Source organism: Haliotis rufescens, unplaced genomic scaffold (genome assembly GCF_023055435.1).
Source record: "Haliotis rufescens isolate VD_foot unplaced genomic scaffold, xgHalRufe1.0.p SCAF_1, whole genome shotgun sequence".
Taxonomy (NCBI): domain Eukaryota; kingdom Metazoa; phylum Mollusca; class Gastropoda; order Lepetellida; family Haliotidae; genus Haliotis; species Haliotis rufescens.
The window spans coordinates 85,888,052-85,907,067 of NW_025963779.1; the positions used below are offsets into that span (position 1 = coordinate 85,888,052).

Below are 19,016 nucleotides of genomic sequence, written 5' to 3' on the forward strand. Positions count from 1 at the left end.
TGCAACATATAGTCTGAATTTATGGCCATGAGGACAATTGTGCAATGAAAATCTCAATTACACTTTGATATCTCACATGATATTTGTACCTGTTTAATTGCTGATTTATCTTATGAAAAATACTTGTTCAAAGATGTTTAAGATAGGAATCTGTTTCTTTTATGTGGATAACTGCAACTGGTATTGAACTTCTTGATTTGAACTTGAATGGACTGGTACATATTTGTCACACATATACAAATTCTGAAAATCATCGATTGTATTTTGACAATAATATGTACATGAAGTCTTGTTTAGTTCGTTATGTTTTTGAGGGAAGTAAGTTCACCATTTAGGTTGTATAGATTTACAGTAGGAACACATTTAGAACAAGACACTGGAACACTCCAAGTCAAAAGATATCCTCCACACACTTCACATCAAGTTTTTGAAAGGAAACAAGAAAGATTGTTGTCTTAATCTTCTTGTTAGGAATGAAATATTCAGAATGCCTAGATTAAAATGTTTCACCAAAAGGCTCAAGGCTCGTGAACCCACCTTCATTTCTAATACTATTTTCAATAATCTGAATCTGAACATCAATTATTAATCAGTTGGAATTGTTTTATTTCTCTTCAAGAAGTAATTATAGCACATCACACAATTTAAGTCTTCAGCTGGTTACCTGCCTGCTGTAGACTCCTATATAGAGAGAGAAAGGCGGCCCCGTTGGGACTCTGGGTTAGAACAGGTCCCCAGCACTATATTGCTTGTCATGACATGCAACTAGGTTGGTCAGGCTCTGTGACTTGGTTGATTGCACATCATTGTGCCATGATGGTTGGGATCATTGTTCAACTCTTCAGTCACTGGACTTGATTATTTACTGAGCATCAGGATTGAGTGCACTATTGCTGACTGTGGCCTAAAACAAGATTCAAACACTCACACAAAAGATATTAACAGCCACATTCTTAGGCAAAGATAGTTCCTTACAATAAAGTGTATGATTTGATATTTTCTTGTGATTACAGTACAAAAGCTGTTATCTTGCCATTGTTTCTTTTTGTTCTGTATTTATTGGATATTCCCTGTTGGCACTGAAGGCAGAATAGATCCCAGTAAGGCTGACTATGTGAGGTGGTAGTCACTATGTGACATGACTGTGTGTAGTTTGATGTCATGGATCATTACCCCTGCTACCAACCACCAGTTTGCCTGGCCCAGACTGGGTTATTTACAGACCGCTATACGGCTACCAACCTCCAGTTTGCCTGGCCCCGACTGGGTTATTTACAGGCCGCTATACCGCTACCAACCACCAGTTTGCCTGGCCCAGACTGGATTATTTACAGGCCGCTATACGGCTACCAACCACAAGTTTGCCTAGCCCGAACTGGATTATTTACAGGCCGCTATACGGCTACCAACCACAAGTTTGCCTGGCCCGAACTGGATTATTAACAGGCCGCTATACGGCTACCAACCACAAGTTTGCCTAGCCTGAACTGGATTATTAACAGGCCGCTATACGGCTACCAACCACAAGTTTGCCTAGCCTGAACTGGATTATTAACAGGCCGCTATACGGCTACCAACCACCAGTTTGCCTGGCCCACACTGGGCTATTTACAGGCCGCTATACGGCTACCAACCACCAGTTTGCCTGGCCCTGACTGGGTTATTTACAGGCCGCTATACGGCTACCAACCACCAGTTTGCCTGGCCCAAAACGCGGATTATTTAAAGGCCGCTATACGGCTACCAACCACCAGTTTGCCTGCCCCAAAACGCGGATTATTTACAGGCCGCTATAGTGCTACCAACCACCAGTTTGCCTGGCCCGGACTGGATTATTTACAGGCCACTGAAAAGCTGGGTTGTTGACTTTGCCATAAAATAACATTCACTCTTACTCATGTTTTGACATCACCAAAGGTTTTGCCAGTTCAGGTGGATTGATTGACCAATATTTTATCAATTGTTGCAGCACTAGAACCATTATTTTCTCCTTTTTTTCAGCATCAAGAGCAAAATTATCCACAATGAATGCAATATCAAAAGTCCGGGGCCAGGGTAAAGTGGCTCCGTATCCACAACCAGAGGGAATTCTGGGAGAACACATGATCAAACATGGCAAGGATCTTGGAGATGACAGTACCTTTGGTAAGTAGTCCTCCAAGCGTGGGATCCCACACCACCAAACACACAATACCCATCACAGGGAATAACTTACAGTCATCAAATGTGACATGAGAGACCTATTTTAGAACTACGTTGTTGGTCTGCAAGGTGTGTGCGGTAATGAAGAACCTTGTTGTGAACACTACCCATGGAGAAAGTAGATACATGCTGATGTACGTGTAGGTTGGCATCATGTTTGTTTGTTTGATGTTGAACGCCGCACTCAGCAATATTCCAGCTATATGACGGTGGTCTGTAAATAATAGAGTCTGGACCAGACAGTCCAGTGATTGAAATCATGAGCATCGATCCACGCCTTGGAGATAGGATTACATGCATAAACCAAGTCAGCAAGTCTGACCACTCGATCCCGATAGTCGCCTCTTATGAAAAGCATAGTCACCTGTTATGGCAAGCATGGGTTGCTAAAGACCTATTCTATCCCGGATATTTAGAGGTATTGGCATCATGTAAGAGGGACTAAAATGGAAGTAATGTGGCAACAGTGCCTGCTAAGAATGAATCCTTCTTGGAAGGATGTTGACAGGGTGAAAATAAACACTCAGTTGTGACCTGGTTGATTGTGTCACAGTGCAGGGATAATTCTAGGGTGGGGCCTTGTGCTTTTAGCCCCTAAACTAGGAAAAAGGCCCACATTTTCAAATACAATTTTATTTTTTAACATAATGCTGTATGGGCGTGCCTCTGGAATTTTTGAAATTTTCACATCAAGGGCCCATTTGAGAACGTTCCTGGAGTGAACCCTGATTGAGCCCAAACCATTTTTGAGTGTCGTATGTAGAAGTAGTTGACCATAGGTTCATCTGTCCCAGCACAAACGGTCATCATGATACATAATGCTGTTAATAATGTATGGTGCAAGAAGGGATGATCACTGGGTCAAAATGAACTCACAGCTGTGGAGTGGGAGTTAGTCATGGGAAGATATAGTTGATAATAAGGCTGAAATGACTATGAAGTTCCTGCAGTTGACTAGTTGCTTGTTTCATCTGCCTGAGTTCATTTTATGTAATTCTTTCTTGTTGCAACACCAACCAACCCTTTTAGTTTTCTTGTCATGAGACATGTATATATTCATTATTACATACCCATGGTGGAGAAACAAATGAAGTTAAAATTATGGAACTATTTTGTCATAGATCATTATCGTAATGAGTACTCTTATTGGCCTGCAAACATATATTCATAACCTCCCGCAAGCAAATTCACAATGAAATCTAAGTTCAGATACATGCAGACAACCATTTTTGTTTGTATATTAGCATTATGACTAAGTCATCCAAAGTTCTTTATACACATGTATTATTTATAGGTTGCAAAATAAAAGCTGCTAATTTTTAAACAAGGTAAAAGCTTTCGTATGTGAGGTGCTATCCTCACACTTCCATACCAGTCTTGACAGTCACTTACCGACTGTTTGAGGTTGGTTTTCATTGGTCAATTCATATATGGAATGCAACTTGATGGAACCATTTCAAAGAAAACTCGTATTTTTACATTGTGTGTCAAATAACGACATTGATAATTGAGATTTGTTTGTAGTCTATTTTTTCATTTCGAGTACTGAAGAATCAATAGTTACGTTTTCTTTGGCATCATCTGTATACAAAAAATAATGTACAAGAACTTAGAAACCATCCCTGACACTTCGACCATGTGCTTCGTCTTTTACTGAATATGCATTGTGATACAGTTAACTACCACTAATTTTAGTTCGTTATAACCGTAGTTCGTTATAAGCATTATGCTGCATATATACAGCAAATGGACGAGATCAAAACTCATTTCGCTATATCCGCAGTTTGTTACAAGTGTGTTTGTTATGAACGTGGTTTACTGTATTTTGCTCATGCTGAGTTGTAAGATTCTGTGCAGGTTTTTGGCAAAGGCTTATTAATAGAATTTGTGGGATTGACAAGATTTACAACGATATACAGTCATGTCAAAACTTAAAGCATACTTCTTAATCAAATGAAATGCAGAGCAAGAAAAGAAGGCCAACTAGTCTACCATATGTTTGATAGCATTCCAATGTTTTGAATATGGATTTTGAACAGATAACTCAAATAATTTAATATTTCAACTGTATCAAAATATCAGACTTCAACAATAGTGATTAATGTCCGTCAGAACACTGAATGTGGGGAATCATTTTGTTTCAATGCATGCAATATTTATGAGTTTGTAAAATACGAACTTCAGTAGCACACTGGTATAGGGAAGCTGTCTCCAGCATGAATATTCATTGTGACATGTTGAGGCACATTAGGACCATTGTCATCAACAGCTGCCATGTTGTGCTATACGACATGTATCACATCTCCAAGCACTTATAACATGTGCTGTAACGTCACTTGGTGGTCGGCAGCAGCACGACTTTTATTGCCTCATGCCACAATTTAAATTGGCAATTTAGCACATTATGATTGATGATTAATGCCTCTGACTCATGTAGACAATTATGACAAACTTTTATATTTGACATATTTTATGTGTTGTCAGATTCAGAAGTATTTATGCCCCGAGTGCATAATATCCCCTTTGCCCAGGCTGTAATGTGGTGATGGGAATAGATCGTTATTTGGTTATGATTTTTTACATGACAAAAATGTTTTTCTGATTTGCTTTTGATATGATTTTGCAGGATTCGTTTTCCGTTGACTGTTAGATGTAACTCAATGCATTATCATTCCTTGGAAGAGCATGACATTCTTTCCAGGATCAGTGTGCACGGTTCTGGGTTACAGGGTTGATTGCATTCCAGATACAGTCATCTCATTTATTATTTATGATCAGTAATGTCATGAATAATTAGTTCACTGCAAGTGTAGTCCAGCCTAAGATAGGGCCAATTTGAACACAAGGCTATATTGACGTTATCTTGTGTTGAGAGGTGACATGATGGTATTACACTTCAGATCATTGAGCCAGTTCACTCCAACACGGATGGGGGCAGTTGGGTAGCCTAGCGGTTAAAGCATTCTCTTGTCACGTCAAAGGCCTTGGTTTGATTCTCCAAATGGGTACAATGTGTGAATCCTATTTCTGGTGTCCCTTATTGCTAAAAGTTGCGTAAAACCATACTCACTCACTCCAAAACGAGTGCTGGAACACCCATCACATTGAATATGTGACACAGTAAGGAGGGGTTGGTAGCCCAGTGGTTATTTGCTTTTCATGATAGTTCACCGAGTTTGATTTCTCACTTTGGTACAATTTATGACTTAGTGTAGGCTGCCTGATATGGCTGTGATGTTGCTGACTCCAGTTTAATACAGTATTCACTTTACTTCATTTTATGATGAAAACTGCTTTCTGTAGACTCTTAATTGTCTTATTATTTATTACGTCGAATACGGCAGTCTTATTTCATTGTTAACCAAAGGAGACAAAGCTGGTTGAACCAAGCTGCTTCTCCATGGACCTTCATTCTATCTCCATGTTGTTTGTGTTGTTTGACTCACTGTGAAATATTCATGTGTAGACTTGCTATTTGCCCCTTATCTTATTCACATTATAGATTTCTTGGATACAAAAACATTGATTTCTTTTCATCTTAGATCAGGTATTTTTAGACATTGTTTCCAATAAGTACCAAACTTATTTAGAAGATTAATTTGTATCTTTAAGCTCATATTTCAAACCTTTTCAAGTATGTCTAAGAAATGTGTTCATTGATATAGAGACTTGTATCATGGAGAGTACACTTCTGTTTTGTCCTGGGGGTCTAAGTTAAGACGACCTTGAACTGACACATTACGTGTGAAGGACTGATGAACGATCCTGTCCCATCTGCCGGCCTGGTTCATGTCCATGTGGAGGCTGGCCAGTGATCATCAGCCATGTGTGCAACTCACTGAGTGTGGTGGGACTACAGAGTGTATTGATTCCTGTACTCATGGCCATACCTACAGCCTGGGGGAGTAAATCACACCTCACTGGCTGTGATAGCTGCAACACATGCTACAAGGCTCTCAATGGCTGTCAAACACACAGCTGGTCACTTGGGCAAGGTTTTTGTTTAAGTAAGGTTCAATCCAACCTTTTCACTGCCTCCGTGGTAGACTGGATAGAGCGTCTGACCAGAAATCATTATGATATAAAAAAGGTCTAGCTGGCTTGGAGTCAGTAATGTGTCGAAGTGGTATATCCAAGCTGAACTGAGGCATGATATCTCAGTGGGCTAGCACTATAAAACAATCATTAGTCCCAGCTAGTGCATGCACATATATCAGTATGAGTGTAATATTCTTGAAAGAAGGTATACCCTATTTCACCTTGCCTCACCTCACCTATCTGGTCATATTTAGGCACCGGTGGCCCAGTCGTCTAAGTCGCCGTGATTTGTGTCCCTTGGGCACGCCACAAACCTATGATTGTGGGATCGAATCCCAGTTCGTCCCGATTATGTTTCTAGGTTTGTCAGCACCATATCCATGCTCGTGGGTTTCACCAAAGTGGCAAATGTATGAGACCTGCATCAATTCGGGCTTTCCTCCCACATTAAGCTGACATGCCGTGATATAACTGGAATACTGTTAAAAGCGGCGTTAAACTCAACTCACTCACTCACGCACTACTTCCCCTTTAACAGCATTGAACAATTCTTTTCTTTAGTTTAACATGTGGCTATTTAATAGCCCTCTTGTGAACTCTATTTTCCTTGTAGTTATTCTTGTCTATTTCCTTTGTGTGTCAAACACATTACCAATGACAAACTAATACAAAACAGTTTCAGATACTAAATATTAGCAAATATGATCACGATAATTTCCTGCTTCATGTAATTATATGCACCATCACATTAATGGTCATGAACTTATGAAAGCCACACACAGTGGTTTGGTAGTTTGTCACTGCTTGCACTGGTGTCTGTACTCCTTCCAGCATACATAGATCAATGTAGACAGACAATGTAGATTGGGAGAAACTAAACAATGGCATCCATCCAGGGGAGACCACCTGGTGTATATTTGCATCAGCTTTGTCCATGTGTTGACACAGCCACACCCCCAGTGTCACTGGACCCCACATACCTGGCGGGCGGGGCAGAGGCCGTCACTGAGGGTGGGGACTCAGTCATCTGTAGCTGAATCTCAGCATACAGGCCACCAGCACCTGTCCAAGCCTTGTCTTAGCGATATTTATGGTGTTGATAACTAAATAATTACTCAGGATCAAGAAGACAAATATGATGTATTTGCCGCTCCACTAACCCGCCAACATGATTTGATGTTTGTTTGGCTAAGTCAGAGTTTATGAGGATTTTGTTTGTGAACTGAAAAACTAGGATTATATTTTTACCTCTACTCTGTGTTGCAGTCCGAGACTTGATGCCCTTGTTGACAGCTTGTTATGTCTTGTATTGTTTCAAATATGTCCCAAGGGTAATTGAATACTAAATAAATCAATTGCAAGTGATTCAGTAGCATTTGATTGTTTCACCAATTGTTTTTTCATGAACAAAAAAATAGTCCACGCCGAAATACTGTTACCTGATTGACTTACAATAGAATTGGGGGAATGCATTATTGTGCTGAACTGTGTCACTCATTTTGAATTGTTGTCCAGTTTTTTGTGTGTTAATGATTGTGCAGCCAAGAAGTTATCAGGGTTTCAAACCATTTCATTTTCTGGCACATTGATTTTTATCTAAAATGTCCCGAAGATATTTTTCACTTCAGGTGATGGTATAGAAGAATGTCCTATTTAGATTTGTTAAAATCATGAAAATATCCTGATGACATGAAGTTTTGTCTCCAGCAAAGTCTGCACTATTGTTGATGTCTTCATTGATAAGAATTGACTGTGATAAGTTTTTTGCATTTATGGAAGTATATACGTTAAAACCGATGTGCACATATGGAATTCAATTCTTAAATGAACACTATGGATATTGTTCTGATGTTATAGCCTTGCCAGGTGTCTCAGAATCAAGGCATGTATTTCAGTAACACGGCTTATTTTCATGACCTTTCGGGAATCAAAGCATTCCTATGGAAAGTAATCAATGAAAACAGATCTTCTGTCTAACAGTGACGACCAGCCTTGATGAGATGAGAGCTTAGGTGTAACTACAGCAGATATTCCTGTAGGGAAGCATTGGGTGATAGCAAAGAGGATGACACAGGATATAGGAAATACCACCGTTGGAGAAGTGATACTAGCGACAGGACAGGAAGAGTTTCATCATATTGCTCTGCACACATAGAGGAACTATTATTTCTGTGTGATTGAGTTTCAGTTTCAAGATGTATGAGGTGTAGAAGCAAGTGAAATGGTTGGTACATGTGCAACTATCAGAAAACGTGACCACTTGAAAAATGACACTTCCTCTGTCTGTAAGAGACGGTTTCCTGGCTATAATTAGTCACCACATCAAGCTCGTTAGTGACGCTGATCTTGAGCCTGTTACAGTGTAAAACAACCTTCTTTTTTGGTCAAATTGGTTAATAAATGTTTTTGTGTGTAGATGCTTGTTACACATTTGGTAGAAGGGAAAATGGAAATTAGAGTAATTTGACAGCATTTAGTGAACCAGTCACTAATTGTAATTAAAGTTATGAAGCTGTTTAGATATGATAGATATTGTATTAATGAAGATGAAGCCATCGGCCAGCTGATGTCATGCCCTGGGTGATAAGTAGGATCATGTGATGAGCCCTTTCATTAGCCAGATAAAGATAGTTGACCCCTGAGGTTTATCTAAAAGTAGAACACACAATAGGAATGTGTTATTGGCCAGTTGAGTGCAAAACTTTACTTTGGAGATTGACCTATATACTATGGAGATGGCCCTTGGGTGGATTACACGAAGAGGCCTTAGGTATGAGATTGACTTATGACAATTGTAGTGCTATGGTCCCTTTGTGAAATGGGAAAAATGGCCCTGAGATACAGCTCTCTTCATACCAGCATTGGGTGGACCAGTTGTCTAAGGCCCCGTGATTCGCTGTGCAGAATTGTGTCCCTTGGGCATGACAGAAACCTATGATTGTGGGTTCGAATCCTGGTTCGCCCCGATTATGTTTCTAGGTTTGTCAGCACCATACCTGTGGGTTTCACCGAAGTGGTAAACGTCTGAGACCTGCATCACTTTGGTCTTTCCTCCCACATTAAGCTGACACGCCGTGATATAACTGGAATACTGTTAAAAGCGGCATTAAACCCAACTCACTCACTCACTCACTCACTCATTGGGATCTCTCCAAGGTATGGTATGCTGAATGTCAGGACTAAAACACATACAATGTTTTTATTTAAACCTGTATTTACAAACAACTGTTTTAAACAAAAGTTTAAATACAATTCTGTATCAGCATGTGTCCTTACCAATCTGCCAAATAGTTAAGGTATCATAAGGCCAAGCAGAAATTTGCCATTATTAAGTGTTTTGCTATATGTTAGTTTCTAACACTTTATATTAGTAATTAAAGATAAAATGGCAATTGGCAAGTCATTGAAATGATTTGTGAACAGAGGTACTATAGGTCGAGACACAACCAGGCCAGCCAGCCTGCCCACCCAATCCTGTTAGTCGCATCTTACAGCAGGCATGGGTTGCTGAAGACCTATTCCACTCTGGATCTTCACGGGTCTGGAGGAAGTCCTGTGGACTACATGTCAGCTGTATGACCTACTGTGTGCTCACAAACCAACCTGAAAAGGAAGCATGACCTGGCATTATGTGATACTGTCATCGCGGCACGAACTACGGTCGCACTGAGCAGGCAGGCACACAGACACTTCAGTCGGCATCTAGATAGGGAATACTTATCAATTATGAATTATTTCTCCTTACAAGTTTAAGTCAGCATTCTGTATGGCAGGGATAGAAACTGGCACTAGCTCTGTAGTCCTTGCCAAACTGCCCAATAGTTAAGGTATCATAAGGACTAGTGGACATTTGCCATTATTAAGAGTTTTGCTATCAGTTATCATTATAAGGACTAGTGGACTGAACTGTTAGTTTCTACTGCTGTATGGTGTAATTTTAACCAAGCATTATGTGTTTATATTGTGCAGCACAGCCTTGTTGATTATGATGTTTTTTAGTACTGAATTTTATCCAAGAGCAGTTGAGGTAAAGGATTTGGCAAGATTACATCTCTAGTCTTAGCTTTATGTCTTGGGCCTCCTCTGTACTTCTTATTTGTCTACGTGAATCTTTAGTTGTATGTGACATTTCGGTTTAGTCCTATTATTATCTTTAGTTATTGATAATTGTCACATGCATATGACAAACTGTAAGTGTCAACATTGTTATTTACATTGACATTCATGTTAATTGATGCATTGAATAAAAACAACCTTGTTAACTAGGTTGTATTGACCTTTGTTTTTGCAGCAGAACTTACTGATGAATTTACTTACTATAGGATCCTCTATTACACTCAGTTCCCAAGGTAGTTGATGCTATGGGCCCGAGACCGCCTCCGTGGTCTTGTGGTAGAGCGTCCGCCCGGAGAGCAGAAGGTCCAGGGTTCGATCCCGGGCCGCGTCATACGAAAAGACGTTAAAAGATTGTACTTGTTGTTACCCTGTCTGGCGCTCAGCATTAAGGGGCTAAAACAAGGACTGGTCGGCTCGGAGTCAGTATACTGTGTCTGAGTGGGGTATTCATGTTAAACTGCGGCATGGTATCTCAGTGAGCTAGCACTATAAATCGGCATCAGTCCGGACTAGTACAAGCAGCCACACACACACATACACGTGCATGCACGTCGCTATATAAGTGCAATAATCTTGGACGCGACGTTAAACCCAATTTCACCTCACCTATGGGCCCGATATGTCGGGATTAAGGGATTATTTACACGTTGAAATTGTGGCCTACATTTTGTGTTTGGTGTTATTAGTAGAATTGCTATAACATATACTACTCAAAAGAAGTTAACTATGTTTAATCTATCATGGCTTCTTTTAGTATTTTGGTGTTATTTGTTTAATTGAAATAGCATATTTTACTTAAAGAAGTTAAAAAACACCCATTTCTTTTATATTACTGTTGTTAATCTGTCATTATAGTAATATGAAAAAAGTGGGGGTTCTCTTGAGCACAGTATATTAAAGTGGTCACTTACCAGTGGTAAGTTATGCCTCCTTCTATATGGAGAAATTGTTTGAAAATGCCCTGGTGATATAAGTGTCTAGGATGGACCGATTTCCTTCCTATTTGTGTCACAAGGAGACAAATCCAAGGCAGACAATGGGCAGCTCACAGGTCAAGGTCATCAATATCAAGAGGTCAATTCCTCTACATCATGTTATGTAAGATCCATGAAGAGACTTTGAGGTGTAGGAGAATATGATGTTATGTTGAGTGTGCCACACTTTTGCTCAACATGATTGTGATGATCTGTTGTTCTGAAGGGGTCACCCTCGATCGGTTTACCATCAGGATGTACCTTGGGTTCCCCGAGGCCTGGATTTGCCCAGGTTATATTTCTAGGTCTATCAGCAACATTGCCGTGTTTATAGGTCATAAATATAAAAGACTTGCATCATGCCATGATATAGCTGAAAACCTGGTCAGACAGGCATCAACCATGCCAGTAGTTCACTCACTCAAACATTTGTTCATTGTTTGTTTTTTAACACCACACTCAGCAATATTCCAGCTATATGACAGCGGTCTGTAAATAATGGAGTCTGGACCAGACACTCCAGTCACTGATATCATGAGCAACGATCCACACAATCAACCGAGTCAGCGAGCCTGACCACCTGATCCTGTTAGTCGCCTCTTACGGCAAGCATGGTCACTTTAACAGCAAGTATAGGTTGCTGAAGATCTATTCTAAACCAGATCTTGTGGGTTACATTTGCTCATACTTTGTGAAATATTAATATCAATATTATTGGGTATAACCTATATGACTATTATCCTAGATAAGGCAGTTGAAAGTGTAAGCTATCAAGTTTAACACAAAGGGTAATCTCAACATGATTTTCAGCTAACTAAATATTAATAACAATAAGACAATGCTCCATCAAGGTGACACCATGCCAATACAGGGAAGAAACCGGTCCTATGTGATGAAGAAACCAGTCCTATGTGATGAAGAAACCGGTCCTATGTGATGAAACCGGTCCTATGTGATGAAGAAACCGGTCCTATGTGATGAAGAAACCGGTCCTATGTGATGAAGACACCGGTCCTATGTGATGAAGACACCGGTCCTATGTGATGAAGAAACCGGTCCTATGTGATGAAGACACCAGTCCTATATGATGAAGAAACCAGTCCTATGTGATGAAGAAACCGGTCCTATGTGATGAAGAAACCAGTCCTATGTGATGAAGAAACCGGTCCTATGTGATGAAGACACCAGTCCTATGTGATGAAGAAACCGGTCCTATGTGATGAAGAAACCGGTCCTATGTGATGAAGAAACCGGTCCTATGTGATATGGATTTTATTTTCAACACATGTGTTCATTGCACTCAAGGAAACAAGATTATCCTGTGGGAAGTATAGGCAAGCCATTGTGAACACGTGATTTCACAACTAATGACATGTGGCATTGCATTTGGTAGTTGTAAATTATCTTAAATTAAACCAGCTGGTCATAAAATAGAACATTTTCCAACAGAATATCCCAAACATTAGGCTGGCCAGGATAATGCAAATCTGTTCTTTCATCTCTATCAACATTTACAGACCATGCTTGAAACAGTAGTAGTGTAAGTTTCGAGACTGTTGTACAAACTGATATTACCTGGTACTTACTTTTGCAACGACACCTGGTGTATATTGCTGTGCTCATGAACTCCCATGATTACATTGAATACACTGCTGATGACTCAACACTGGTAGCTGCGTTTTAGTTTCATTGAATATTTTCCATAATAAATTGTGTGATCTTTGAAACTCACCTGTGTCATCAACAAGACAAAACAAGTCTTCAGCTGCAAGCTCATTTTGTGGCCTAACCAGGCTTTCTATGTCTGCCTTGACAGTTTTTTTGGATATGCCATAAAAAACCTGAGTTTTTGTAGATAGCTATGTGCCATGTATTACGCAATAAATGTTGACTGAAAGCTGTGTTAAGGTTAGTTTGTGTTTCTAAATAAAATCACTATTTGATCATTTTAGGTATTCCCTTTTACCTATCCTTGTGTCTGGTGAAATATTTTCCTGCTTGCTTGATAGAGTGAGGCTATTGAGGAGTTTTCTCCAGACACTTCAACCTGAGTTTGTATCTGCTAACTGCAAGACCAAGGCACAGATCTGTGGTCTTATTTGTGGGAAATTAGAAATTCCTTCTTCATTCTTGTAATATTGTGAATTTTGCTTCAACAGTAGCGTCCACACAACTGGTTTTGTTGAGGATCTGCTGCGCGATGCAAACAGAGCCAGATCCGAGATAAACAGTCAATGTTTTGTCACTATTACAAAGATGAAACGTGGACCAGCACACAAACACTGCCCTCACAAGTTCTACACTGATTGTGCAGCGCCATCTGTCCAGGTTCCTACACACCCACATGTCTCAAATGTTTTCTAATTCATTGCCACATATAAAGAAGGGGGGGTGGGGGGAATAATTTTTTAAGAAATATTCTTGTGGAGTGGAAGTATCTGTTGATGTTAAACAGATTTGTGTAATAAGATGTTTGTCGTGTCAACATGGGGGGAAGCATCGCTAACAGATTGGTTGGGTCAGCAGTGAGAACAACAGGGTAAATACAGCAAGAGGAACACTGTCAGCTTGTTCATTCTCTAGAAGTGCTTTCATATAGAAGGACTCCATAACACAAAGAATTCTGTTTATTTTGCCTCAATCAAGATGTACATGTTTAGTTTTTGGGAGACTTTTATAGTTATGAAACAAATAGTACTTTATTTCTATTTGTTGTGATGTGTTACAGATGCACTGACTCTAAAGTTTGCAAATGTAAAATAATTTTTTAGGATGCTATGTTGAAACTGTTTATTTGTACATAACTGTGTTCATATTTATCTTTCAACGTTTACCTTAAATTTACCTCACATACTGGTATACCTTAAGTTATGTTATTTTGTCTCTTCCATCTTAGAATGTTGACCTGGAAATTGGTAAAACCAATATATTTGTTGTTGTGGCCTTAATAAGACATATATGAGCAAGAAACTACATAATTCTTTAGTAATTCGCTATTAACAAACAAAAACACAAGTTTCTGTTAATTATGAGTGAGTGGGTGAGCATGGTTTTACACCGCTTTTAGCAACAGTCCAGCAATATCATGGCGGGGACACCAGAAATGGGCTTCACACACTGTTAATTATGAAATACTCCATTTATATGTCCTCATGTTGAGTATCATTGGTGAATGGTAACACATTAGCTCCCATCCATCCATCCATCCATCCATCCATCCATCCATCCATCACCCCTGCCTCCTGACTTGGTGTGTAGGGGAGGTGGGGAGCACTGGAATGGGTGGCCCAGTGGCCTACTCTATCATGATTGCTGTGCATGCCTTTGTGCAATTTACTGATTGTGAGTTTGAGTCCCAGATTCACCCTGATTATGATCCTTGATCTGTGCATATCATCCCATGCTTGTGGGTTCCACCACAGATGCAAACATGCTGTGTAATTTTTGGGTTACAAACTTCATGTTATAAAAAGTCTGTACTATTGTTGAACCCCATCTTCCTCGCTCACTGAAGGACTTATTCTGTTGCAGGATCGTGCCTCCAGGAAGCGGGAGAGACGTACAAGCACCTCGCAGAGATCAAGTACAACTTGGAGGACAATGTCAAACAGAATTTCCTGGAACCCCTGGCACTGCTGCAGACAAAGGACCTCAAGGAAGTCAACGTCAGTATTAGTCAGGCACATGTTTATACTCGTCTTTCATGTCAAATAATGTGTTAAAAAAGTCTTTGATCATCTGCCCTTTAACAATGTGTCTGTACCAGCTGGAACTTGTCTGTTGACATCATTTTACCCCGACTTTAATGTTTCTGCCTGATGGTTTTGTTAATAATTTTAACTATATTTTCAGGTTATGGGTTGCAGGATCAGATTGTGTAGAATATTTTGTCATATTTCTTCTTATATGTGTTCAATTATTATTGAATTATTTTTAAAGAAATGCAAATTTATTAAATTATGAGTCAAAGATAGTATTGTTGAGGCAATGTGCTGTGATACAAGGGAGGTAACTCCTAGTATTTTATAGTTGTCTCCCTTTGGACTCTTGAAAGGGTGAATACATCTGCTTCATCATTCCTTATTGTAAGATATGAGTTAATAATTGTACATTTTTCATTGTATTCCATGACTGAAATAATGCTTTTCTTATTCAGCTTTGTTTTAGCCTAGTGTCCTGTTCTATATGGACACACGTATCAGCCTTGTGTGTTATTCTGTTTTGGTGACTGTTTTTCAATTGTGTTTACTTGCAGCACCATCGAAAGAAGTTATCTGGGAGACGGTTGGACTTTGATTGTAAACGCAGGAAGAAAGAGAAAGGTGCGTATGTGATGTAGATGTGTGGCAAGATGACGTAGGTGGCGCCACACCTGTGCACCTGCTGTCACACTGACGCACAATGCTTACACGCATCTACCTCATGCATCAGATCCCTCGTGATGATGGTTTGTCTGTAACGGACACTAATTGTAAATGTAACTTGGTCTGCTGTGTTGTTGGCTCGTTTTGTGTCAGCGACTATTGCATTAATCTATATTACATGTGTGAAAACCCTCCCTCTTACATTTAATACAAAACAGTTAAAAATGTTATATTCCCCATGCCATAATCAAATATTTCATTAATATATCTTTGTTTAGTCATCATATGATGTATTTTAATTTATTTTCATCATCATATTTGATATATTCCTTTCACATCTGTTTTCTGTTTGCCTTGAATTCATTGTGAAATTTGTTTTCTGCTCAATGGTGAATGAATCCTTGTAAGACTTCAGAATTACAGTTTATCATAATTATTTGTAATATGAACGCTAACACTTTGAGCAATACATTTTCTTTGTTTCATATTCATTATTTCTTTTTTACTTTGATAATGATACAGGGTAATTTGAAAGGAAGGCAGTGACAGATTGTATTTCCACCACCCCTGTTGGGCATTTCTCTTTATTTCAGCGATAATCATAGTGACATGTATCATATATATCAGTCATCATCTGTGTGGCTTAAAAAATATTTTAAAATGGGTTCTCAGGCAGCGTTGATTTTTTTTAATATAGTGTGGACAGGCGATTGGCCTTTCTTTTTCTTCTTCGTTTTTGCCAAACTAGTATGTTATCAAGTAAACAGTTTGTGTACGATCATCCTGGGAATAGGGCACTCTAGATAAATATATTTATACCTTGTTGAGTGAAATCCTGATAACTTTGTCTCTTCTTCCAATTTGAAGTAGCTAATCTGTACTAAAGTATGCAGTTTGGTCATGTTATTACGCTATCTAATTATGAAAACTGTTCATGGTTTACGAGACAATGACACCGTATTTTCAATCTCTGCATATTTATTTATCGCAAATTTCACAAGCACACAAAACATGGTTCAAAATACAGCCATGATTCATAACACAGGTGTGCAGTAAAACACTGTCAAGGGAAGTACAGCGGTCCCTCGCTATTGCGCTATTCAATATAGTGCTAATTCAGTTGTAGCGCGCGGTAAAGCATGGCTCCCAAAATTTACTAACATTTTTAATAAACTCAAGTTTTCCAATGACACGATGTTTTCCCCCATCTCAGAAAACATTATCAGCTGATCACCGGGATCACCAGTCAACAAATCCGAAATGAAGTACGCATTTTAATCCTATTATTATATTTGGTTATAGAAAAAGTTTTCATTGTTTATCTGGACTAATGTTGGACTAATTAATATATTTTATTAATTATATTCAAGATTTCATTCAATAATTATAATCATGTTTACAATAATTTCGACGAAATCGTATGCAAAGTGATCGGTACATCGCATAACTCACCGTATTTTCATATGCAATTTCTTCTGACCATTGCATCAAAATTCTTTGAAGTTGTATCATTTGGTACTTTTTAACTAAATCGCCGGTAGATTGGGAGGAAACGTGTGCACAGCTGATTGCTTTTTCCGGCTTAGTTTACGAGAAAATACACATGGTAATCTTAATCTCTGCATATAAAACAATGCCTTGGAGAGCAGGAAATACATTTTTATTGGTAAATCATAGTGTCTAATGATGTTCTATATCAAATTTCATACTTTTATTGACCAAGTTTGTTATACCTGTTTATTCACCTGAATTCACTGAAGGAATATGATGTGGTTTTCTTAATCGCATATCAATACTTGATAAATCTTTTATTCCACTATGAATCATACACAACTTCTATTCTAAACTCTGAAACGTGCAACATTACATAGATCGTGTCAGGTAACAGAACATGTATGCTGTTTTGTTGATCATCTACCACCTACGACTCGACCTCCGTTTAACTGCTGATCATCTATAACGCTGATCAATTTTTATTTACACCCCGAAGGTAGAGTTGTAGCGAGGGATCATTGTACTGGTAACTGTGTTCTATATTTGATTTACATTTTTCGTATTCCAGCATTTCACTGCTGAGGTGTTCAAAACACAGAAAATTTACCAATAACTGTTGTTGTGTTTTTTTTTAATGGAAATAAAAAAACTAAATGTATAGCAGATATTATGATGATGCAATGCCTGGGAACCAAGCCTATTTTTTAGTGTGTATAATGTGAATTCAGTGTCAGATTTTCCAGCTATTTGACATGCTGTCAGTATTGGACCAGGCATTCTGTGCCTGTCTTTGGTTAAAGTTCCTCTCTTGGACTTCTGCATCATTCATCCCTTGTCATTCAGCTTCTCAACAACGTCGACAAACCCCAACCTTAAACCTCATGTTTCCTTCCTGATGACGCTTTACAAGCTGCAAACCCAAACCTTCTTTCACCCTCATGCTTTTTCCTAACCACATGTTATCCTTCATTTTCCCTGTTCCTTATGTCATGCTACTTCCCTGATGACACATTTTGTCAAACCCCATTTAGCTACGTCATGCTACTTCCCTGATGACTAATTTCGTCAAACCCCAATCAGCCACGTCATGCTACTTTCTTGATGACACATTTTGTCAAACCCCATTCAGCTACGTCATGCTACTTCCCTGATGACTAATTTCGTCAAACCCCAATCAGCCACGTCATGCTACTTCCCTGATGACTCATGTTTTCAAACCCCATCATGCTACTCTCCTGACACTTAGCCTGACCCCAATCTGTCGACTTCCCAAGAAGTTTTTATACCCTGATCTGTCACTTCAAGTTACTTTACAATGACACATGTTGTCATGTTCTTATATGTCATTTATTGCAGGGGGCAGGGGTGGCTAAGTTGTCTAAGGCACTGCTATTCTCTATGCAGAGTAGCATCCCTTGGACACACCAGGAACTTACGAATGTGGGTTCGAATACCTGTTCACCCCGATTATTTTTCTAGGTTTGTCAGCACCATACATGTGCTCATTGGATTGACAAAAGTGGTACATGTCTAAGACCTGCATCACTTCAGGCTTTCCTCCATCACAAAGCTGACACGCTGGGATATAACTGGAATACTATTCAATGTGGCGTTAAAACGAACTCACCCACCCACTCATGCTACTTAACAATGACACATGTTGTCAAAACCAAATCAGTTTTCTCATGCTATTTCCCTTTTGATTATTATGTCCCTTCATTTTCTCTTATCCTCTCCAAAAATCTCCACCTCCTGCTACTTCCCTCATGACACATTTCCTCCTTCCCAATCTGCCAGCTCATGCTACTTCCCTAATGACACATGTTCC

At 39.2% G+C, this 19,016-nt stretch overlaps 1 protein-coding gene across 6 annotated transcripts in view; it reads left to right on the forward strand.

Moving 5' to 3' along the window:
• Positions 1-19,016, forward strand: part of LOC124147109 (endophilin-A3-like) — a 54,001-nt gene that overhangs the window by 17,031 nt on the left and 17,954 nt on the right. For 4 of the 6 annotated variants that reach the window (XM_046517734.2, XM_046517736.2, XM_046517738.2 and 1 more), the window contains exons 4-6: positions 2,002-2,145; positions 14,862-14,995; positions 15,586-15,652. In XM_046517734.2, coding sequence (XP_046373690.1) covers positions 2,002-2,145; positions 14,862-14,995; positions 15,586-15,652 — 345 coding nt within the window. Of the gene's footprint in view, positions 1-2,001; positions 2,146-14,861; positions 14,996-15,585; positions 15,654-19,016 lie in introns of all 6 variants that reach the window. The other 2 variants (XM_046517735.2, XM_046517737.2) reach the window with 1 other exon arrangement.